Source organism: Eptatretus burgeri, chromosome 18 (assembly GCF_056783735.1).
Source record: "Eptatretus burgeri isolate ZD-2024b chromosome 18, Ebu_testis_v1, whole genome shotgun sequence".
In the NCBI taxonomy this organism is placed as follows: Eukaryota; Metazoa; Chordata; class Myxini; order Myxiniformes; family Myxinidae; genus Eptatretus; species Eptatretus burgeri.
The window spans coordinates 9,778,213-9,804,316 of record NC_140978.1 but is presented as its reverse complement, the minus strand read 5'-3'; the positions used below and the strand labels follow the sequence as shown (position 1 = coordinate 9,804,316).

General features: G+C 45.6%; 1 protein-coding gene across 4 annotated transcripts in view; it reads right to left on the bottom strand.

Moving 5' to 3' along the window:
- The window catches only part of LOC147008560 (lipopolysaccharide-responsive and beige-like anchor protein), a 597,819-nt gene that overhangs the window by 366,846 nt on the left and 204,869 nt on the right, over nt 1-26,104 (bottom strand). For all 4 annotated transcript variants that reach the window (XM_085864642.1, XM_085864638.1, XM_085864639.1 and 1 more), the window contains one exon: nt 16,904-16,965. In XM_085864642.1, the coding sequence (XP_085720768.1) occupies nt 16,904-16,965 (62 nt within the window). The remainder of the gene's footprint in view (nt 1-16,903; nt 16,966-26,104) is intronic.

Genomic DNA, 26,104 nt, shown 5'->3' with positions numbered 1-26,104 from the left:
ACTTTAAAAATTCCAGTGTCCGATCTGGATCTGGATCCGAATCCTTACCAAAATCTTGTCAATTTGTCCCTGTCACAAACCCAACCTGTCCACCAGGTTTCGTCCAAATCCATTCACAACATTCTGAAATATCACGCTGCTATATCGTTTATGTAACCGAGTGATGAGTGTGAAGTTGGAAATTGAAGGGGTGATGATGAATGTCATCAGTGCATATGCACCGCATATGGGGTGTGAGATGGAGGAGAAAGAAGATTTCTGGAGTGAGTTAGATGAAGTGGTGGAGAGTGTATCCAAGGACGAAAGAGTGGTGATTGGAGCAGATTTCAATGGGCATGTTGGGGAAGGGAATAAAGAGGATGAGGAGGTGATGGGTAGGTACGGTCTCAACAAGAGAAATGTGGAAGGGCAAATGGTGGTAGAGTTTGCAAAAAGAATGGAAATGGCAGTGGTAAATACGTATTTCAAGAAGAAGGAGGAACACAGGGTGACGTACAAGAGTGGAGGAAAGTGCACACAGGTGGATTACATCTTAAGCAGGAGATGCAACCTGAAAGAGATTAGAGACTGTAAGCTGGCGGCAGGGGAGAGTGCAGCTCGACAGAATCGATTGGTGGTCTGTAGGATGACTTTGGAGGTGAGGTTGAGGAAGAGACTGAGGGCTGAACCAAGGACCAGATGGTGGAAGCTGAAGGAGGAAGACTGTTGAGTGGAATTTAGGGAGGAGGCGAGACAGGTGTTGGATGGTGGTAAAGATGGGTGGGATGATTGGGCAACTACAGCAGAAGTGGTGAGGGAGATAGCTAGGAAAGGAACTTGGTGTGACATCTGGACAGAGGAAGGAAGATAAGGAGACTTGGTGGTGGAACGAGGAAGTACAGGAAAGTATAAGGAAGAAGGGGTTGGCGAAAAAGAAGTGGGATAGTCAGAGGGATTAAGAAAGTAGGCAGGAGTACAAGGAGTGGCGTCGAAAGGCAAAAAGAGAGGTGGCAGAGGCTAAGAAAAAGGCATATGACGAGCTGTATGAGAAGTTGGATACAAAAAAAGAGGAAAAGGATTTGTACCGATTGGCAAGACAGAGAGACCGAGCTGGGAAGGATGTGCTGCAGATTCGGGTGATAAAGGACGCAAATGGGAATGTGCTGACGAGCGAGGAGAGTGTGTTGAGAAGGTGGATGGAGTACTTTGAGGAGCTGATGAATGAAGAAAATGAGAGAGAGAGAAGGTTGGAAGAGGTGGAGATAGTGAATCAGGAAGTGGGGTGGATCAGTAAGGATGAAGTGAGGACTGCTATGAAGAGGATGAAAAGTGGAAAGGCGGTTGGCCCAGATGACATACTAGTGGAGGCATGGAAGTGCTTCGGAGAGATGGCAGTGGGATTGTTAACCAGATTGTTTAATAAAATCTTGTAAAGTGAGAGGATGCCGGAGGAGTGGAAATTAAGTGTACTGGTTCCGATTTTCAAGAACAAGGGTGATGTTCAGAGCTGTGGAAATTACAGAGGGATAAAGTTGTTAAGCCACACCATGAAGTTGTGGGAAAGAGTAGTGGAAGCCAGCTTGAGAAGAGAGGTGACGATTTGTGAGCAGCAATATGGGTTTATGCCAGGAAAGAGCACCACTAATGCGATGTTTGCTTTGAGAATGTTGATGGAGAAGTATAGGGAAGGCAAGAAGGAGTTACATTGTGTGTTTGTGGATTTAGAGAAAGCTTATGATAGGGTGCCAAGAGAGGAGTTGTGGTATTGCATGAGGAAGTCGGGAGTGGTGGAGAAGTATGTGAGGATTGTGCAGGATATGCACGAGGACAGTGTGACAGCGGTGAGGTGTGCGGTAGGAATGACGGACCGGTTTAAGGTAAAAGTGGGATTGCACCAAGGATCGACTCTGAGCCCTTTCCTGTTTGCAATGGTGATGGACAGGTTGACGGACGAGATCAGACTGGAGTCTCCATGGACTACGATGTTCGCGGATGACATCATGATCTGTAGGGAGAGTAGGGAGCAGGCTGAGGTGAGCCTTGAGAGGTGGAGGTACGCACTGGAGAGAAGGGGAATTATAGTCAGTAGGAGTAAGACGGAGTACATGTGCGTAAATGAGAGGGAGGGTGGTGGTATGGTGTGGTTGCAAAGAGTTGAGGTGGGGAAGGTGGATGGGTTTAAATACTTGGGATCAACTGTCCAAAGTAATGGAGAGTGTGGGAGAGAAGTGAAAAAGAGAGTGCAGGCAGGATGGAGTGGGTGGAGAAGAGTTGCAGGAGTGATTTGTGACAGAAGGGAAGCTGCAAGAGTGAAGGGGAAAGTATACAAGACAGTAGTGAGACCAGCTATGTTGTTGTATGGTTTGGAGGTGGTGGCGCTAACAAAAAGACAGGAAGCGGAGCTGGAGGTGGCAGAGTTAAAGATGCTGCGATTCTCGTTGGGAGTGACAAGGATGGACAGGATAAGGAATGAGTAGATTAGAGGGACTGTGCAGGTAGGACGGTTTGGAGACAAAGTGAGAGAGGCGAGATTGAGATGGTTTGGACATGTGCACAGGAGGGAAACGGAGTATATCGGGAGAAGGATGCTGAAGATGGAGCTGCCAGGCAGGAGGAGAAGAGGAAGGCCAAAGAAGAGGTTCATGGATGCGGTGAGGGTGGACATGCGGGTGGTTGGAGTGTCAACAGAAGATGAGGAGGATAGAGCGAAATGGAGACGGTTGATCCGCTGTGGCGACCCCTAATGGGAGCAGCCGAAAGAAGAAGAAGATATTGTTTATGTAACTATCTCTCAAGGATGAAGTATCACTTTTAAAATTATCATATCTGGATCCTGATCTTCACCAAATTCGTCCTCGTCACACTCCCAACCTGTTCAGTGTTTTGTCTGAATCTGTCCATAATTTTTTTTTGGGGGGGGGGATATTGTGCTGAGAAAGACAGACAGACAGACCGAAATTAAAACATAAACTCTGTCCACCTTTGGTGGCAGAGCTAACAATGGTCATGCTGAGTTCTATTTTACACAACTGGTGGACATGAGTTACAAAATTACAACCTCGAGAAGGTCCTGCAAGAAGCAGAGGTAGACCAAAGATCAAATTGATTTACTGGAAAACAATGGCTTCCAAAAGCACTGAATGTCAGATAAAATGGCTCATGTTGAGGGAGTCCTTGGGCCTGCAGTGGGCTATATAAGCTAGTCAAGACAAATCGAGTCAAGTGAAGTCTTCAGCACACTGTGGGTTACTCCTTTCGCGTGATACAGTATGAACATGTAGGGCATACATCACATAAGGAGGAACATATGCCGAGCTCGACAACATTACAATACATATTAATAAACACCATGGTGCATTAGAAACACGTACCCATAAAGAATGATAGATAGGCTTGCACTGTTCAGGACCACGGATAAACATTCAAAAGAGCTAGATCAATGTGCATTTTCAAAACAAAGTAAGAAATAATTGTGTCACTCTCACCGATATTCCGAAACGCTGCAGATGGCCCAGATAAACTCTCGCACATCACGAAAATGAAGCTTAGGGAGAAAAGGGAAGGATTTGCCTTTTTCGACTTGTGAAATGTGTGCAGTGTTGCTTACAAGCAGCATGCATTCTTTGTGCCCATCACTTCTGCACAGGCGATGAGAGCAGCATCATAGATAACGTACAATTGTCATGCGAGATTGTAAGAGCTGTTGTTGTTGTTCTTCTGTTATGAGCACAATGGTTGATACAGACTTGGGAGATTAAAAGGAGAAAAAAGGAGGATGAAGCAAAGAAGTGATGCAAAATAAATCCACGGTAGTAGAAGAAAAAAAACTGGTGAAGAACGAGATGTCTCAATCCTTAATTGAGTGTGGCTGGTAGAGAGGCTGAGGCCAGGACTTTTATGGGCTAGAGATATGCGGTGCAGCAATGAATAGCTGCAGCAGTAAAAGAAAAACAGTATGCAGGCTTCCCGTGCTGCCAGGACCCATTGGGAAACGACGCTGCTCGTTACAGGGGCTGAAGCAGCAGTGCAGTGCCTTAGCTCCCAAGTCACCACACTCCAGACATGATGAATGCTCTTATCCCATGAGAGTGTTAAAAGCTTCAAACGACGACCTTCAAAAAAACAGTCACAGCCACCTCGACAGATCAACTCTTGCCCAAACATTTTCCTTAGCTCACAAATTGTCTTCCGCATGTTGCTTCTATCTCCGTTTCACTACCTTCCCCAATCTCTCTCAACCTTATAAGGGCGAAAAGGGATGCATGACACAATTCATCTTTCACCTTGCTCTTCCAACCGCCTTTGCCAGATGACTGACTGCTCACCGTGATTTCTTGTATTCAGGCACTTCAGAGCTAAATGGAGCATTTCTGACCCTGTTACAGTTAGGAACATGCAACGCCTTACAAAGTTGACTTGAAGGACATCTTGAGATATATGATATGGATCGAGGAACAAACTTTGGGCCTGTCAGTACTGCACTTCACAGACTGGCGGTGTGTTTACTTTGAGACGAGGCCCAAACCAAACACCCTTCACCTCTCTACATGCCCCGAAGACAAACCCAATGCCCGCCTGGCCATCATCAGCTGCACACATGCGAGTGAAAACACACACACATACACACATCACCCCACCCTCAGCACAGTTAGGTTGAAAAAAAAAAGAGGTGGTATTCTTGCGAACATAATACCATGACAATTTACAATGAAGATGAATAAATTTGATCTGCCACTACAAAATCAGTCGGAAGTCACAGCTGACTTTATTTTTTTTTTTTTTTTTGGTAAAACATAAAAAGGTGGCCTGTGGTCAGAAATGGCCAATTTGAGGTTTTTGAGGTTTTGGAAAGTTCAATTCTTCCAGGTTCTGTAAGTTCAAGTTTTAATGTTGTCGATCTTCATCAACATCACTTTTAACGTGATTTATTGAGATCATGGCGAAAAGTTTGCACAAAAAGTTGTAAAGGAGATGATCCCGTTTTACTACGTCCCCCATGTTCTATCTCCATCAACATATTGGATGCAATGCTAGAAAGCCCAAATCATCAGGAATCCTGTATAAAAAGGCAGTTTCATGAATATTCATTCAATAATGATGCCAACTGCAGTGCAGCAAATACCACAAACAAATCGACCGAATTAATTGCGATTACGTCAGGATTCCTGAATAACAAATGATGAGTTGCCATGAGCGATAAATGTCATCCAAAGCTAATACCACCAAGTGAGGGCTCAGAAGTGTCGTCTCCTCTTTGCGAGAAAACTTGCAAACACCAATCCTCCCCCTTGAAAGCTGTTTTAGTGAACAGCAATAAGCAGTGCACTGTTGAGCAGATGTAAGGACAACTTCAGTGGTGGCCGATGATGCTGCCTGCACTTTCAGTTCCACGGAAGAGAAATGGCGTGGGTTTATGCTGAACAATTTCCACCTGACAGTATAAGTAGTAGTGATAGGAGTGACACTGATGGGAACCCTCTTTCGTCTCACCCATGTTGATGATTGAAATGCTGATCCAACCAATGGCCCAATTGAGCTATCCATCTATAATTCCAGCAGTGTGTGTGTGTGTGTGTGTGTGTGTGTGTGTGTGTGTGTGTGTGTGTGTGTGTGTGTGTGTGTGTGTGTGTGTGTGTGTGTGTGTGTGTGTGTGTGTGTGTGTGCGACCGCCGTTTCTCGACAACCGCCGGTCCGATCTGATTGAAACTTGCCAGGAATATTGCCGGGGACCCGCGGATGTGCCTTTTCAAGGTTTGATATTAATCGGACGAGCGATTCCCAAGTTACGGCCATTTTATTGCTTTTTCCAGTGTTGGAAAGGTGTATATATCGCAGCTGAAGTGTCGTCCACCTTATCATGCCATTTTTTCCCCAAAGATATCTCAGAATAATGATAACAGCACATTAATAATAATAATAATAATAATAATAGCACAATAATTGGCAGTAATAAAAAGAATAACGTGATACAATGACCAATGTCTGTCAACCAATAATGACCTATATATTGTCTGTCAACAAATGACAGGACACTGTGCTATGACATCACGAATGACGTCACAATTAATGTTTGTTTATTTATTTATTACACGAGTGACGTCACAATTCTTCTTCTTCTTCGTTTAGTATGACGTCACAATTGACGCTGGGAACCTGAGTATGTGCCTTTTCAAGGTTTGATATCGTTCTTCATCCGTTTCAGCTGTTTCCCAAGTGTTTCCCAAGGTTTGAAAGCTGTTTTTTTCCCAAGGTTTGAATTAATTGTTCAAATTATTAATTAATCCCAAGGTTTGAATTTTCCCAAGGGAAACAGATGTTTCCCAAGGGTTTGAAAGCTGTTTTTTCCCAAGGTTTGAATTAATTGTTGTGCTTGGTAGACATTTGTGAATACATTTACAGAGAGGGGCAAGAGAGGAGGGGAGAGAGAGGAGGGGAAAGAGGGGGGAGAGAGGAGGGTGAGAGAGGGGGTGAGAGAGAGGAGGGAGAGAAGCGGGGCGAGAGAGAGGGGCATCACAATTCAAGAGAGGGGGAGAGAGAGGGGGTGAGAGTAGGGGCGAGAGAGAGAGGGGTGAGAGAGAGGGGCGAGAGAGGAGGGGGGAGAGAGGAGGGGCGAGACTAGGGGGGGAAAGGGGGGGCAAGAGAGAGGGGCGTCAATTATTCTTCTTCTTCGTTTGATATGACGTCACAATTGACGCTGGGGACCTGAGTATGTTTCCCAGGTGTTTCCCAAGTTATGGCCATTTATGATACGGTTGGTCCGGTCTAATTGAAAAAAATGCCCCAATCCAGTCGTCGTTTACGAGAGCGAAGGAACGAAGCTGCACATACTGGCACGCACCTATGGGCACGCACCTACGTGCACGCACTAGTTAGATAAATGAAGCAAGCAAATAAAATGAGTGCGATGGGATGCTTGCAAAATATATGAGTGATAATAGTGTATTCCGTATGAATAATTATAGGATTTAAAATGATAGGTTATATAATGTGTTATGCTGTGGAATTTGTTTATTTCCAAATAATTTTGCCCATGACAGAAGAATCGCACAATGCACAACAACAACAACAACAACAACAACAACGACGACGAAGAAGATGACGACAACTTATTTCTCAAAGTCTCCCTCTATTTTGTCCCTCAATCCTGCTGTTGGTGTGTTCCCCCCTCTTTGTCTGCTGTTCCTATTGTTCTGTTAGCTTCAGATCCAAGTGATGTTCTCGCTCCTTCCAGGAGTCTCAACTTTGTATACATAGCCTGGTGTTCACTTGAGACCTTTAATCCAGTGTTCGAGCCATTGTCAGCCATTGAATTAACACCAGGTGGGGTTGACTCAGCCTGTCATCCTTCCGAGGTCAGCAAAATGAGTACCAGTGTACTGGTATTAGGGGCATTTCATCAGCGGCACAGTCGCGCCCTCAGCCAATGATGCTACCTGCAGCTTTGTGCTGCATACGGAGGAGAAGGAAGAGGACTTTGGATATAAAAAAATAAATAAAATAAATAACAAATCCCATCTGACATGTCCAGTTGGTCTCTAATACTTCAAATGACTTTCACAAATGGAGGAGGAGGAAGAGGACTTTGTATACCAAAATAAATAAATAAATAACTAATCACATCTGACGTGTCCGGTTGGTCTCGAATACCTCAAATGACTTTCATGATCTTCACAATTGCATTAACATTCCACAGAATTAAAATTATAATTTTCTCAAAGATCTTTTTCATAATTTACAAATTGCTGCCTTTTCTGGGAATTTAAAGTTCATAAATATGAAATATAATAATCTTTGAGATTACGATGAATGACATAAAATCATTAAAATGCCTGTTGTTAAGAGGAGCGTGCAGGATCTATTGGCAAAAACAGCACCTTGTCCACGACATTCAACGTCCCGGTTTGATTTTTCTGACAACCCCATAAATTGCTATTACCCGTAAAGACACACACATGCTATCATCATATATTTACTCCACCCGCATAGTGCAAAGCAGGGTTCGGTAATTGGTTCACTCTGTTTCTATGATTGAGGAACTACTTAATTACCTCTGCAACCGAAGGTGGACGGGGGTTGTGTTTTCACCCTCGTTTGGCTGTTTGTCCGTCTGTGAGCACAATATCTCAAAAAGTTATGGACGGATTCGGCCAAAATTTGGTGGACAGGTTCAGTGTGAAACGGATGAATTGATTCGACTTTGGTGAAGATCTGGATCCGGATCAGACTACTGGAATTTTTAAAGAGATTCTTCACCATTGAGAGATAGGGCTCAAAAACGAGAGATAGCATGATATCTCAAAACATTGTGGACAGATTATGACAAAACTTGATGGATGAATTGGGTAGGTGACAAGAACAAGCCAATTCGATTTTCATTAAGGTCCACATGCAGATCTGGCCCACCAGTGGGATACAAAACATAAACTATTCAGCTTAGCAGAGGTCTGCGCTCTACCGAGTGCCGTTCTCGTTTCAATTGAATTTCAGATTTTGAACACTGAAGAACACGAATCAGAACATGAATCGCAACACCAGCCTGCAGTTCAGAAGCACTTTGGCTCTGGATTTGGCAAAATGCACTGAGTCTCAGCCCAGGTGCACATGCACACTCAGAGTAAAGCAATTGCTTCAGTCTCTCTGTCATTCTGGCAATCAAACAAAATTGAAAATCATTCCAAACAGGAAACACTGTTTTTAGAGATGTCATAAAGGATACAAACAACAGGCACAAATAACTAGTATAACGCATTAAATAAGGTGGTGTAAAAGATTGTGCCTCAACGGCGGTAAACCTGTGAATAAATGTTTTTTGGGTTTTGTTTCAACAGCCTTTAAAACTTTTATTTTATTTCAATTGAATTATATACTTGAACAATGTAGAACACGGAATGCCTTGTTTGCGCTTCCAAATCCTCCATTTTAGTAGTACTCGTACTTGGCCCAAATTGTACATCGTATCGATCAATCAAATTTGCAGTGCGCTCTGAGAGTGGAGTTCGCAGAAGGGCTCTAGACTGTTCCATTTGACCCATCGGCTTCATACGGTTGTCATCGCACCTGTTATTAAAAGTTCATGAACATAGCTAATATAAAACATTCTTGGAAACGCAAAGCAAGAATTGAAAAGACACTTCCATGTCCTTTTTGTCAAGACTGCATGGGGGGAAGGTGTTCTATGAAGCATTGTAGACCGTATAGTTCTGATTTATCAAGGAACTCGCAGAGTACCCACCCTCTAAATGGTGAAGGGTCCAAGCTATCTAACATATGTATGAAGGGTGGAAAGGGTCTAAATGGTGTTAAGGTCAAAATGGTCTAAAGGGAGTCAAGGAATTTAAGGCGTATAAAGGTCTCAACTCTAAAGGGTCTGTGGGTCGACATGTCTAAAGGGTATAAAAAGTCTAAAAGGTGAAGGGGTCTAAAGGTGTCTGAAGTGTATTAAAGTTAAAAAAAAAAAAAAAAAAACTAGAGTAATTCGACTGCGCAGTCGACGGGTATGCCTCCACTCGGCCGCACAAACACTTGCGTATTGACATATTTTACCCTTGACCTTTATCATATCTGGCCCAAAATCTAATCAGTTAGTTGCACTGTTTAACTTTACCTTTGCACCAAGTTTGATGAAATTCTGTCCAATATTTGAGTTATGGTGTAAACAGTAGAATTTCAGAGTTTGACCTTTGACCCTTGAACTTTATCACATCTGGCCCAAAATCTAATCACTTAATTGCCCCATCTTACTTTACCTTTTTACCAAGTTTGATGAAATTCTACAATTTGCTTCTTGAGTTATCGCGTAAATGAAAATCCGGACGGACGGACGGACAACCCGGAAACATAATGCCTCCGGCATCCTTGGTGCGGAGGTATAATAATAAAAAGGGGGGGGGGTCTATATGGGTCTTGGGGTCTTAATGTTCTCTCAATGGTCTTAGGGTCATAAGGGGTCTAAAGGTATTGAGCGGTCTAAATGATTTAAATGTCTAATGGCACCAAAAGGGTCTTCCACGATCTAAGGGGTCTCCGCAGTCTAAAGGCCCAGTCACACCTTGACGTTTTAGCCAGCTTATGCCGATTTTTGGAAAATTTGTCTAAAACGCTGGTACATGTCGAATACGTTATGGGTAAGTTTTGATAACATTGAGAGCACGCTGAAAAACACTGCCATACGTCGTAGTACGCTGGCTTTAAACTTTGTACTTTTCGGTTGTCCTCAAATTTTCCATGCTTGAAATTTTAAGACTTATGCCAGCGTATGACTCACACGTTCCGCATAACGCTGGCCATAAGTTGTAGGCACGTCATGCGATTGTTGACACGTCGACTCACGTTATTTGTGAGTTACTAATAAGTCGAAACACATCGAGGTAATGGTTAGCGTCAGTGTTCCAGACTCCCTGGTTTCTTTTTTTTTTCTTCCTTCCTTTGGTGTGATGGTGATTTTGACACTTCGATTTCTAGTGCGGTTATAATATAATATAATTAATAGGCTGCCGCTCAACGATTTAAATCATAACCGCACTGTACACTGAACACCGTCATACCGAAGAAAAAAAAAACCGGGAGTCTGGAACACTGACGCTAACCATTACCTTGACGTGTTTCGACTTATGAGTACCTTACAAGTAACGTGTGTCGATGTGTGTCAACGATCGCATGTCATGCGTACAACTTATTCCCATCGCATGCGGAGTGTGTGTCATACGGCAAGTACGTCGTAAAATTTTCAACATGTTTAAAATTACAAGACGTACTGCACTTACTACGACGTACGATAGCGTACTTTAGCGTTCTATTCACGCAGACCAAACTTACCCATACCGTATTCGACGTGCGCCAGTGTCTTAGACGCATTTTTCAGAGGTCGGCATACGCTGGCAAGATCGCCAAGGTGTGACTGCGTTGTTGACACTTCCATTTCTGCGGCGGTTATGATTTGAATCGTTGTGCGGCAGCCTTTTCATAACCTACGCCATGTCATCGTCGGCGATGCGTGCAGCGCGCTATGCATCAGTTAGACTATCGTTGGGCATAGGTTGTGAAGGCTGACAACAGGTTCAACATTCGTTGGTATAAGCTATCGATAACACAACGAAACGTTCTGTGTCCATTACTAATACGTTATACATAAGACCAAGTCGCTATGAATACGTCCGAATCTTTAAAAAAAAACATCAAAAGTTCAACGTAAGCCAGCGTTTTACATACATTTTAATACATTGCCATTGCTGGCTAAAACGTCAAGGTGTGTCTGGGCCTTAAAGGGTGAAAGGTTTAAAAGGTACGTTCCAAAAGTACGTTATCCTTCGACATAGTCAGGGTGCAAATGACATTCAAACAACACGTAATTAAAAGTAGTATACTGAGGCCTCAAGGGTGGACCGTATTTTTCATATACATATATGAATGTCGGAGGATTCCCAGTCTGTGGCTGACTTTAGATGTGACTGACGGTCTTTATCTCCGCACATATCTGGACAGTGGTCATCTCCGCACCTCTGCATATTGGTCATCTCTGCACATATCCGGACAGTGGTCATCTCCACACATATGTGGAATGTGGTTATGTCCAGAAGGAGGTTAGCTCCATACGTGTCTGGACGGTGGTTATCTCAACACGTATCGAACGGTGGTTATCTCCATACGTGTCTGGACAGTGGTCATCTCCACTCGCATCCAAACAGTGGTCATCTCTGCACGTATCCGGATGGTGGTTACCTCCGCACGTATCCGAACCGGTGGTTATCACTGCAAATATCTGAATAGTGGTTATCTCCACACGTATCTGGACGGTGGTTATGGCTGAATGGTGGTCATATCCATACATGTCTGGATGGTGGTTCTTTGCGGATGAGGGTTATATCCGGATGGAGGTCACGTCTGGACAGTGGTCATCTCCAGATGTGTCCGGACGATGATTATGTCGACAGACAGACCCTACCCTCATGCTGCCTTACCTTTCCCTCCCCTCATGCTAACTTCCCTTGCCCTCCCCTCACACTTTTCCCTTCCCCCCCTCCCTCTTCGCTCCCCAATCCCTCCACCCATCCTCAGTCTCCCTGGCACCTCGCTCCTCCAATCCTCGCTCCCCTCCCCTCTTTTTCTCCCCCCACCCCCAACCTTAGTATACCCATCGTCCGGACAGTGGTTATGGCCGGACGGACCCTCCCCTCCCCTCACACTTCTTTACCCTCCCTTCAGACTGCCTTCCCTTCCCCCACCCCTCATCGTTCTCCCCCCTCCTTCATCCCCCCACCCCTCCTCGGTGTCCCTACCAGTGTGACCACTCCTTGGATTTTTTTTCACAAGATCTTGGCTATTCGTCGTTCACCTTGGCGTCTTGGTTTTCTATCGGTTTTCTTGGCGTATAGGTTTTCTATTATCATTGCTTTTCCGAAACCATGTGAATTCTTGGCTTTTTTCATTGGCTCACCTTGGCATTTATGAAAATGAGGAGTGGTCACACTGGTCCCTACCTCCTCGCTCCTCCAAGCCTCTCTCTCCTCCCAATATTTTCCTCCACCTTCCCCCAACCTTAGTGTACCCGTCGTCCAGACGCTGATGATGGCCGGACTGACCCTCCCCTCACACTGCCTTACCTTGCCCTCCCTTCACGCTGCAGTCCCGTGTCGTATCTGGATGGTGGTTATGCACATATGGTTGTTATGCCCAGACATATCTGGATGGTGGTTATCTCTGCACGTATCCAGACGGTGATTATATCCAGGTGAACCCTCCCCTCACAATACCTTCCCTTGCCCTCCTTCACGCTGCCTTGCCTTTCCCCACCCTTCCTCGCTCCCCTCCTTGCTCCCCCCTCCTTCCTCATTCCCCAACCCCTCCTTGCTCCCCCTGCTTCCTCACTGCTCAACCCCTCCTCGGTCTCCCTCCCGACCCTCACCCTACCCCCTCCTCCTCTCTCCCACCTCTATCCCTCCCCCCCCTTCTTTCTCCTCCCCCCCCCCACCCCACCTTAATATATCCCCATCAGAAAAGTGATGGTTTGTATTTGCTCATTTGTTAATTTTTTTTAAAAAGGAGAATTTATTCATTCATATGCAGCCGTGGCTACTTGGCTGCATCATTTCCTTGGGGCACGGCTGTGCGGCTGATGCAATCAATGCCCCTGATATCAGCATGCTGGTACTCATTTCGCCAACCTCAGAAGGATGACAGGCTAAGTCAACCCCACTTGGTGTTAATTCAATGGCACGACAGGGGCTTGAACTCAAGACCCTAGGATTTTAATCCAAGCACCTCAACCATAAAGCCAACACCAGGCCTCGAATAACTTTATGTGATGAGAACGTATATAGGATACATACGCTGAAACAGACAATAATTAAACAATTGCTCTTTGGCATGTAGCATAGCCACTGAAAACACCATACATGTCTGCTCAAGACCTGTGTTAAGTCAAAGACAAACTTGTTTACATACACTTGGCAATTAAATATCCACTGTCAGGCAGGCATTTCCCCCAACCCAAAAACAGTAAAATGCATTGCGCCTGCATGGAGGCATGTCAATTTCTTCTTCTTTTTTTGCTTTTGCTGGGATCATCAACAGCCAGTCTAAACATTCCACCATCATTTATTCGTTATTTTCATTTTACATTACAGGTATATTAGAGGGAGCGGGTGTAAACTTTAGATCTAAAGTTTGAGCCCTTCTTTTAAAAGGTGGCACCGAAGCATCAAGGGAATTTGTTGCGAACACGAGCGTTGCAAGATGAAAACTGTGCGCACACAAGACAAGGCGTCACAGGATACACATTAATATTTCATCACTGGCCTCTTAATTGTGGGTTCCGCCTGCCAGCCTGTCTGGTTGCCTGCCATTCCCTGCCATGGATTAACTATTCCGCTGCCGGCCCACGGACTTCGTCCTCAGCCCCGGGGAACATCTCACGGCTTAATAGCTTAATGGAGAGTTAATCTCATTCGAAGCCACACACAAGCCGGTTCTGGATTTACCCTGAAAAAAAAACCATGCAGGCAGACAAAAGAAAACAAGCTCTAAATAATTGCAGGAACATTACACCGTGATCAGAATGCACAAATATATATGTATATATATGTATATATATGTATATATATATATATATATATATATATATATATATATATACACAAATATATATATATATATATATATATATATATATATATATATATATATATATATATATATATATATATATATATATATATATATATATATATATATATATATATATATATATATATATATATATATATATATATATATATATATATTGTTGTGGTTGAGGAAATTCGCAAACCACCATTCAGGTCCCATAGGTGAGATATCTCTGTAAGTATATGTGTAGTTAGCCCCAAACCCGTTGTTTAGAGGGAATAAATGTCATTCATTCGGGCTGCGACCCTTCAAGATAGCCGTTTTTCTGTTCTATCTTTATTTTGAGCCAACCACGTCTCAACAGCCATCACACAACAACAACAACAACAACAACAACGCCAACAGCCAGGACCTTTACCGTCACATCTCGCTCTCGCAACCATCGCATCACCGCCATTCCCGCGCCGCTTGTGGGCACCGATCCTGGGCTCGTACAGGGCACGCACCGAGCAGCGGGTGCAAAAAGCGGCCTTTCCAAGAAATCGGATCAAGAATGATTCACGCCCACTTCTGTTCCGTCCTATCAGCGAGCGTGGGGCGATTTGGCCCCGCCTCCAGGCGCGTCGGAGTATAATCGATATATGCAGATTCGAGGATCAGGAATGATTCACGCCCACTTTTCCTCTGTCCAATGGGCGAGCGTGGCTCCGCCCCCGAGCCGATCCTGATCCAAAAATCTGCATATGGTTTCTCCTGTCGCACTATAAAGCGCCGAGCGCAGGGCGAATCGGGAAAGAGTTGGAGAGTTGTGGCGGCGGCGAAATCAGTCGAGAGAGTGTCTGTCGGGGTCCGGAGAGTCTGGAGAAGCCAAGGAGCTTTGTGGAGGTCTGCGCTCGTGTCAGAGTCGGGGAGCTGCGGAGAGGGGAGGCCGGGAACGCGGTCGAGGTCGCAGTGGAGTCGCTCGTCGCGGGACCCAAGCCAGCCAGATATCCTCTTTCCCCCGAGCATCAACAACCCCCCCGTTTCCCCCCGCGCTGAGATGTGAGTAGGGGGCCCCGTTCCCACCCCATTCCAGGCAGTGCCAGCGAGGCCCGCGGAGTCGGGGCGCCGCCGCCATTTTGCGGCTCATCACCAGACGGGTAGGCTCGACGCGGTCTCGGCCCCAGGCCCGTCTGCCCCCTTATCGTTGAGGGTGGCCCCTTTTTTTCTTTTGCTTTGGAGTATAAGTGTTGTCGGCGCCGTCTGTGAAGTAAAACTGTGTAAGTGTTGCCGTGTGCTCGCGTAGTCGGTAGTAGATCTGCATTGTGTTTCTTTTGTTGCAATTGCTTTTGGTGCGTAATTGTTGTTTCTTCTTTTGTTACATTTGCTTTTGGTGCATAATTGTGGTAATTGTATATGTGTGCTTTCCGTTTGCCGCGGAATAAATGTGCTTTATGTTGAACTGTTTCTCCCGTTTCGCTTCGTCTTTTCTCTAATTGAATCTCCATCTTACTTCACGTAAAGGGTTGGTCGTGGGCTAAATACGCCCGATAATTAATCGGAACCGTCGAGGTTGACGATAACACCGCTCGGTTATCCCGATAGTATGGAACGGGTCGCTTAAAGTGGCCCGTGTCCGAAGTCGACCTGCGGCGAGGTGCGATCGCCCGGTCTACCCTCCGTGTGGGTACTTAGGTAGGTCGAATTTGGCGAACAACCCTATCCCACGCGGGGGGCCGATTGGCACGATCGTGGTGAGGCTGAAAGGCCCACCCGTGACTAGTTCCCGGCGTTAGTCCGAGAGGGTCACGACGGGATTGTCCGTCCGGTGGGCGACGTGCCGCGATTCGAGTTACGTGGCCGCCCGCACGCCGGCAGGCGCGAATCAGCAACAATATATATATATATATATATATATATATATATATATATATATATATATATATATATATATATATATATTTATATATATATATATATATATAATTTTTTTTTTCCGCACCAATTTGTATTACTCTAAGTTACAAGAATGCTTATTCGAGGCCACAACAGCATGGTGTGTAGGTGGCACACTAACCTTTGAGCTGTCTACGTTGGGTTCGAGTCCCGACGCAACAATAAATTGTCTGATTGGTGCTTCACAGGAAGGGTGTTGCATCACAGGGTGCACCCACCTGAATTACATGAAGCTGGGTGTCCTGTCTGCTCGCATCAATTGGTGGACATTAAAGACCCTAGTGTATCTTTCATGAAGAGCAGGCGAGTTATCGCTGGCACGTTGAAAAAAACAATCCATTTTATTGCCGTGGCTTCCACTTGGCTAACAATGGTAAACCACCCAGTGTTCCACTTGCCACGAGACTGCTGCAGCACACTGAACCTACCAGGAGCAACAGACCCACTCATGCAAGACGAGAGACTCTTCCAATCGGCTAAATTTGCATTTTCCGGTCACTGAATAATGCAGCCAATACATGTTGTGTCGTCAGTTTTGCTTGGCAAAAGAAAGAGATGAACACAAGCAGATTTCAGTGAATGTGATGATGGTAACGTCCGTCACCTTCCTTTTTTGACCTTCTATTGGCTGAAGCAAAATAATCTTGGAAATCAGTTGTACACAAGTCCTTTCTCATTTCAGTCTATTGCACTTTAAGAAAACGCTTGTGAGCCGTGATAAAATAAGCAACTGCTGAAACGCACAAAAACTTCCAACCAAACACAGAGATGGAAAACTTACAGGCGCTTGGAGGGCCTGTCGATGCATCTTTCGATACTCGGTGAGATTGCCATGGTGATGCAACAAATTCAAAACACAAGTGTTTGTCATATCAATGTGACCCACCTGAGAGCACAGCAGCATAACCAGTTCCACGACAGATGTGCTCGTTCTGATACAGGCCTGACCTACAGAAAACAGAGGAAACAGTTCAGAATTAAGAGTGAGCAACATAAGAGTTCCCTTCAAAATCCAGCATCTCGGAGGTGTGGGTTACGATGGCCATTGAGAGTGCAATTGTTGATTTTGGGATTTACAATCCTATATTTAAAGACCTGCAAAGCATGTTAATGCATTTGGGTAATTAATTGCTGGCTACACATCTTACAAGAGGGAAAATTGCTTCGTAACACGTCCCCTACCGACGTGATATTCTCCAAGTCCAAAAAGGTCATAACTCTGTGAAAAATTGACGAACCGCCCTGAAACTCGAACTTCTTCTGTAACTTATCGTAATAAAGCCGTGTACCAAGTTTCAGTTGAATGTGTTAAAGGGTGTGGGGTGGGGGGGGGGAAATCTGAAAAACCACAGGTGGGACAGACGGACAGACAGACGAAGAGCAAACCTATAGTACCCTCTGGTGAAACCGTGGGGGACTAATAACCTGACAACATCACACAGTTCTGCTGCCGGGAAGCCATCATTTTTTGGAAGCGTGGCAGTGCCGTTGATGTTGTGCCCCTCTACCAGTACACTGGTACTCATTTCACCGACCTCGGAAGGATGACAGGCTGAGTCAACCCCACCTGGTGTTAATTCAGAAGCCAACGGGACTCAAACTCAAGACCCTAGGATTCGAAGCCAGCCACCCTCACCACTAAGCCAACACCAGGTGAGATATCACAGTTGTATGCAAATAAACAACCCTACAAGTACACATGGAGATTCATCAAAGGATGTTCTTTGTGGAATTTGATTTTGCATGCAATCAAAGCAAATCAATATTTACATTAAAATTTAGAATTGCAGGGCCCCAAACCCAAAACTGTAATTGTACTGAATGGCAAGCGCAGCCGACTTGGGGCTCTCTATTTTGTGTATTTTGAATAATCTTCCAGAACCTCCCGGCCAAAGGGTTTATTTTAAAGGCAACTAGCACATTAACCGTAAGGCGATTGCATCACCCCACCCCACCCCGTCACACACACACACACACACACACACACACACACACACACACACACACACACACACACACACACACACACACACACACACACACACACACACACACACACACACACACACACAGTCTCCCCCTCCCAACTTTGCTCTCCCCCTCGCCCCCAACCCCAAGTCTTCACCCTTCCTCTCCCAGCCCGAAAGCGTCAATCCTCCACCCGCACTCAAGCCTTCAACCTCCCACCCCACCCCCCCCACACCCCCATGCTCTCCCTCCCACCAAAAGTCCTCAACCCATCCTCCCTCTTCCAAAGTTGTCCCATCTTTACTCTCACCCTCGTCCTGCTCATAAAAGCAAACAGGCATTCCCATGTCAAAACAGTGGAATATGTAACATTTTTCTGCTCCCCATCATGCTATCACCGACATCACAGAAACAAGTCTGCACAGTCGCCCGTTCAACTCACACTTTGAGAGAATTGTTGGAAATAAGAGCAAACCTGCATAACCTCTGCAGTAAAATCTCTGCTTGAGAGAAAAGGTAATCCTAAATGGTTCTAAAGGGTAATTCTAAAGGGTTCCTGAATTGGCGGCACGAGTAAAGAAATTGTGGGTGGACTCGGGCGAACTGTCCAAACAATGGCTGGAACTCGCACGCACGCACGGACACACACACATGGCCACTTTTATAGTACAGACTTTACGTCTACATTAAGGAATACGAATCCAGGAGAACATGACGCATTCCATGAGCATCTTTGATTTATTAGAACAACAAGAAGTTGCTGGCTCAAACAAAGTATTTTCATCACAAACAATATGAGGAAGTGTGATCACGTCACACTTGTAACCAAATTCCAGCAAAGTTTCCATTTCTTCTTCACATTGCTCCTATCCTTGATATATAGAAGAGTTTTACATGGATCACGTACAGGACAAGCTCATTCAGAGACATCAGTGCACGGTACTTTTAAACAAATTATTAAGACATTAGTTGTCAATGGAGAAATCAACTAGTACTGTACATGAGATATGAACCTGTCATTCCAATCATATGAATTAAGTACTCGAGTAAAAACACCAAGCGTGTGTGTGTGTGTGTGTGTGTGTGTGTGTGTGTGTGTGTGTGTGTGTGTGTGTGTGTGTGTGTGTGTGTGTGTGTGTGTGTGTGTGTGTGTGTGTGTGTGTGTGTGTCATTTGAGACCAACAATGTTCCAAACTTCTGAACTAGGAATGTAAGTTGATACATTCAGTCTGGCAAAATGATGGATGGTCATGAGATAATAATGACAATCTAATGGGAAATACTTTCGGAAGGGATTCATTGCAAAAGCTACACATCAATGTTGGCTTAAAGATCAAAATAAATTAAATCCAACACAACATATTTAATTATTTTTTTTATTTTCACATTCCAACACAACATTAGCTTGAATGGTCTTCAACATTCAAAACTAGACAGTGAAGAACGTCGTTTCCAGATCGATGGTTCAGCCTGCACACATTGCACCAAATTGAAATGACGTTGGCAAACAACGGATAATTGATAGTACAAGGTAGCACAAATGGCTTATGATCTGCATAAATTATATTTTTAATGCACGAAACACATTGGCTATTGGTGGACTTCAAAGATCCCACAGTGTTGCCTGATGTGCATGAGAACAAATGGGAACCTCCTCACAACCCTTCATCCCCTTCCACCGTTTCGATACATGTATAAAAGGGTAAAACGCTAGCACCCTGGCTAAAATAAAATAAAAATCCTGTCACCTTCAGTCGAACGGCCAGCTTGTTCGGAAAGACTTGAGCTGAGCATCCCTCCTGCGGAAAGACATACCTGAGCCTCATCCTGGTGGCGGACTTGCCCTCCATCAAAGACTCCATTCCTCACTCTCCATGCACTGCCCTCACTCCCCCACACACACCCCCAGGAATATCTCAGGCGATGAATTCCCCTCCACTCCCACCTCATGTTTATATGTGTGTTGTACCGTCCACCAGACAGTGATGACTCCATTTACACCTCATTCTCCAAACACATGAAACAACTTCTATCCTCTCATCCGAACTCTCTCTTCCTCATATGTGGTGACTTCAATTGTCATAATACAATTTCGTTAGGTGTGGGTACCTCTGTCACCTGCCATGGCACTTTAGCAAGACTTCTGTGACTCATTGGGACTGGCTCAATCGGTCAACTTCCTGACCCGGATCTCAACCAACGGAACTCCATCTCTTCTGGATCTGATTTTGACAAATTTCCCTGAAAATATCTGCTGTTCTTCCTCCGTTCCAATCGGTTCTTCTGACCACATGCTTGTCAAAGTTGACATCTCTCTGGCTGTTATCAGAGAATCACCTCACCACCGTCAAGTCTGGCATTTCACTCAGGCGGACTGGCAGGGTCTTCAAGCAGCCCTCAAACTTCGAGACTGGTCTCCCATCGCTACTTTCTCCAACATCAACTCATCCTGGGAATTCTTTCAAAGAAGGTCTCTGTCTTTCTCAGTCTGCTCCCCCCACTCCCCACTCTCCCCCTCCCTATCACATGCATGGATTTATCCCATCTCGTCTTCAGTTGTCTGACCCTTCTTCCCGCCCATGATATACTGAAGCTTGTGGTGAGGCAGTTGTCCTGAAACAACTTGCCTTCGCCTCATGGAAGGCAAATCCAACTGAAGGCAATCTCAGTTCCTTCAACAAAGCTCGGAACAAGTTTGTGTCTACCCTGAGGAGAACCAGAAAACAATACCTTTCTCATCTCAAGTGTGAACTCTAAAACCTCCTACAAATCCTGGTGGTGTCTCGAAAAATCTGATTCTGGTGAATGTTCCCTCTCCATCCCCTCCCTTAACTCAAATGGCTGCACAGCTGACACTGTGCATGAAAAGGCTGAATGCCTTAACTCTGTGTTTGCTTCTAAATCTTGTGTCCCAAACTCATCGCTGTCTGTACCAACCTTACCCAGTTGCAATCAGCTATTCCTGCACTCTGTGTCCTTTTCTCCAAACAAGGTAGAGAGCTTGCTGTCAAACACCAACTCAGATTCTGAAACTGGTCCAGATGGCATCAGCCCACATGTCCTAAAAACCTGCTCCTCTGCATTTGCTCACCCTCTCTCTGTTCTATTCACCCTCTCATTTGCTCATGGTCATCTGCCATCTGCTTGGAAATCAGCAAGCATTACCACTCTGCATAAAAAAGGTGCAAAAACAGATCCCTGCAACTGCAGACCAATCGGCCTTCTCACAATCATCAGAAAGATTATGGAATCCATCATCGCTTCAGACATTAAATCCTTCCTCTTCTCCAATGGCTTGATTTCCAATCATCAATTTGGATGCAGACCAGGTCACTCTACCTTGGATATGCTGCTTCTGCTCTCCCAACAATGGATGGAGGTCCTCAATGCCAGACGTGAGATCAGAGCCATCTCCCTCAATATTTTGCGTGCCTTTGATATGGTCTGGCACCCTGTCCTGCTCACCAAACTCTCTTCCAATGGTATCAAAGGCCATCTCCACTCATGGCTCGCAGATTTCCTCTCCTGTCGCAGCCAACGTGTGGCCCTAAATGGAGTTCTTTCATCCCCTCTTCCTGTCCAGGCTGGAGTTCCTCAAGGCAGCGTTCTGGGCCCTGTTCTTTTTCTGGTATTCATCAATGATCTCTCCCACTCTCTGGAAAATCCTCTTTATCTCTTTGCTGATGACTCCACCCTCTGCCATATCATCTGTCATCCTTCAGATTAGCATGCAGCAGCCTCTTCACTCTGCAGATCTGGATAAAATCACAAGGTGGTCCAACAAGTAGAACATGTCTTTCAATTCTGATAAATCTCACACTCTCACTATGTTTCACCACAAGGACCATGTGGACCCCCCTCCCCACCCCCACCCCCATCTACTTTCTCAACAAAGCTCTTCAAGAAGTCATGTCATTCAAACTTCTACGTCTCACTATCTGCCATGATGTTTCCTGGGAAAGCCACATTTCCAAGCTGACCTCCAAAGCCAGTCGCCGACTGGACATAGTCCATCGTGCAAACTCCTTCCTTGGCACACTTGAGCTCCTGACCACATGAAAAGCTTTTGTCCACAGCCAGATGAAGTACTGCTCTCCCCCTCTGGGGTGCTGATCCCGCCTCACCTTTCTCGGCTTCACACTGTGGAAACCAAGTCATTTAGGATCATTGGTAACTCCCGCGATGAGGCTGTCTTTGGGTCTCTCACACCGCAGGCAGGTCAGTGGTCTGTCTTCTAACGTCTCCTCTCCGGTCTCGCCCCCCCCACCCTTTGCTCTATCTGCGATATGTCCCACCCCCATATTTTTGCAGGGCGCTCAAAGTCCCCCAGCAACTCCATTCTGGTAAAACCACCAAAATCAAGAATGGCTGCTCACCTTCACTCTTTCATTCCATTGTTTTTTTTTTTCTGCCTTTGGAACAAACTCCCACACTCTCTCCAATCCCACTCTTCTCTCCAAGTCTTCAAAACAGCTGTTCATCACCACCTCTTATCTTCCCCCATCCAAAACAATGATCTTTTATACCCCCATTAATCCACCCACCCCCCTCCTTAAAATTCCCTTCTTTCCTTCCTGAAAGTCCCTGTCATGTCCATCTTGTTTACCCTGTGTACCCCACCCCATCCCTCTGCCTTCCACAGATCTAATGTCTCTGTTCCACACTGTTTTGCCTTTCCCGCTCATCTTATCTCCTGCTCCCCTTGCTGTACGTTGTGTGTGTCAGCTCTAATAAGAGCCTTGACATTGTATACAAAAAAAATGCTTACACATTGTTTAAGCAAACGAACCGTGCTTCCCCATTGTCTCGAGTCGCTCACCTGCATTTGATTTTTCTTTTTCCTTTTTTAAAATTTATTTATATTTTCATTGACGGATGTTTTCCAACAGTTCTGTAATTTTTCCCAGTGTACCGGCTTTGATGTCCATCGGCATGCAAAATTTCAGCTTTCCACATCACCTGGAAAGTACAGTTCTTTAATTAAATATCAATCAGTGAGTCAGTCAGTCAGTCAGTGGTCATAAGGATCTTTATCTTATGTATATGTATGTATTGTCGCGGGTATGGCGGTTAGGTTCATTCCCCTGACCCAATTGTGGTGGAAGTGCGGTTAACACCGGCCAGGCACGGATCGCCAAGCATTTTTCCTTAAGAGGCTGATACGTGATCCTGAGATTATGGCGTGCGCAGGAGGGGCAGGCCGGCACTGGCGGAGCGACGGAAGCACAGCACAAGGGGTTTATACTCGAACCCACAACAGATATACGGACACAGCAACTTAAAATAAACACAGGGATTTAAAGAAAATAAAAATATTTACAAGGGTACAAGTCAGAATGTAATAATAATACGTGAAGTAAATTAAACCTAAAGTCGAAGGCGCCTCTACACACACATAAATACAGACAAGGGGAAAACAAAAGAAAAGCAAATCCTCCCTTTATTCTGGCACTCATCTTGGTCCAGAGATGATCTCTATTGAACTTTGGGATCGAGGCGCTTCTTCTCGCAAGGGATGACGTGCCCAAAAATGGTGCCGAGCTGCTCTCTGGGCGGGGAATGTACGTGAGGTAATTCGTGAAGCGATATTCAACACCAGGGCTCAGCAACCGTCGTGCGGCTTCTTCATCGATTGCGCTTGGCGATGCCGCGGCACTATGCAGAATGGCGCCGCTCCCTTCGGTGATATACACGAGGCTCCGAGGTCCATCTCTCACGACCAGCCAAGAGTCAATGGCCAGCATCTTGTTCCAGCATGCGAGGCAATTCGCCTCAGCACAAATGCGAGAATCATGCCATCGTCTTCATGCGTCGCAGGAAAGCCAGCTGTAATGCCCTGGTCTTTCACGCCATCTCCGAGCTACATCGTCTCTCAACCGCATCCCTCACACCCAACTCAAAACCAACACCTCTTCCTTCTGATGTCATGCCCATCAATCATCCACCTCCAGGAGTGGCATGCTGGCATGAAAACCGGGAAGGCAGGGCTTCTGCCTGCTCAGCACATTTGGCTTGCTTGTGGTTAGGGCTGTTGTTGGCATGAAAATGTACTTCTTTCATGGCTGGCTTGCAAATACAAAAACATTGGAGTGTTACGAATTTGGAAGCCTTGTGCACACAGACAGACAGCCATCCTCGTAGCTCAGTTATTTCGATAAGTAAATGTGGATAGATAGCTCCCTTGCCCTTGTCTAATGGGTAAATAAATGTTCATGCGCTGTGAGTTACTTTTGATAGTTAGGATTTCCTTTTATTTGTAACACCATCAGCAACGACAGCAATGGATTACTACAGCTCTGCAGAGAACAACAACAACCCTCTACCCCTGGATTCTCCGCACGCTCAGTGGGGGAGGAGTCATACCCCCACCCACCGATGCCCTGGGCAGCATGCCGAGTGGGGGAGGGGTCGAGCTGCACCGGAGCGCATAAAAGGAGACTCAGTTAATCGGTCAGGAGCCTGAGAAGCTGGTCTTGGTCGTCGTCATCTTCTTCCTCCTCCTCCTCCTCCGCCGCACGATCGAGCGCTCGAGAGACACCATCCCCCCGCAAGAACCGCAAGGGTCGCTCGCCGGTGTCCGGGTTCGGCTCGCCTCTCACTGGTCCCGGGGTCGACGCGAAGACCACACCAGGTGGACAGGTCCAAGACAGACCCTGGTCTTCAGCCCTACTGTCCTCTGGGTTGGAGATCTGAATAAAGACCATTTGGTCCGATTCTTTGGGTGTGTGTGCGTGTGTGTCCGTAGGGCCGTCTGCTAAGTAGTGAATTGTATAAATGCTTTTTGCCTGTATATACGTGCGTTTATTAACATTTGGTTTAACTCTGCCCGTATGTGCTCCCCTCATCCCACCCATTGTAAATAAATACCCTGATTGGTCAATGTTTCAGCTCATTCGTGTCTATTCCTTCATTGACTTAGCGTGCTGCGTGTTGGAAAATTTGCCAGGCCATTGCCGTTGTAATGGGATATTTGGGACCGACGGATCTCGGCGATCAAACCGCTCGGATCGCACATGGTTCGAGTATGCTAAGCAGCTTGTTCCGTACGGGAGCCGTCGAGGGTGAATTTCCCCGGTAGGTTGGACCACGTGGGTATTTAGGTAAATTGAAATTGGCAATTGACCCTACCCCACATGGGCTGTCTATTGGCGAACTTCGGTCCAAAAAGGGACGTACTTTTCCGGAGTTTTCCGAAGAAGTACGACCTGAATTCCAGGCGATCGGTCGAGCCGATTCTGCAGCTCCATCTAGCGGTCGTGCTCGTGGCCAACAACTGCCCCTGCAACAGGAGAACGTCACAGGGGGCAACTACATATTGGGGAAATTTGGTCTTCATTCGTATCGAATTAACAAAGCACACCCGCCCCCCTCTCCGTGTGGTGACACGTAAAACTTGAGCTCACAGTTTCCCTTCTTAATTTACATTGAGATGTCTCCTACACGTCCACGGACCAAGCGACTCCATACAATCCTCACTTGCTCTGAAATTCCTCAATCTACCCCCACAACTGTAACAATATATGTACTTTCAAGACATTCAAAGTCTTAACACATCAGTCCTGCATGGTGGTCATTTCCCGAATTCACAATTAAATCTAAAAATCTGTAATGCAATGCAATCCTGCAGGTATCAAGTTGGGCATCCGGCCTGTTGTGGTCAGGCAGATTTGGAGCACAAAACAGAGAAACTCAGCAGAGATTTACTAATCAACAAGCGAATGATGAGGACATCAAGGCAGAAGCAAAATCGTCTCCAGCATTCGAGAAGGTGACAATCATCTCTGCGTAGACAGACAGCTCACTGCCTGGCAGGCCCCAGTACATATGTTAGCGGTCTTGATATTACGGACGTGACACGTGATTTGGTCTGTTATGATGATGTATGTTATGATGTATACATCATATACATCGAGGGTGTTAAACAAGAGATGCAACCGAGCTGTGATATCCGATATATGCATGGGTCGTGTTGCTTTTTGAACACCCTGTTGGCAAATATAAAGTCTCAATCATGTCTCTCACCTGTAATATCAATATCATAGAACTAGCAGGATAGCCGAGTTAGGCACACTTGTTTGTTCAGCTGCCTTTATCGGGTTCTTACCCAGCTATGAGTATA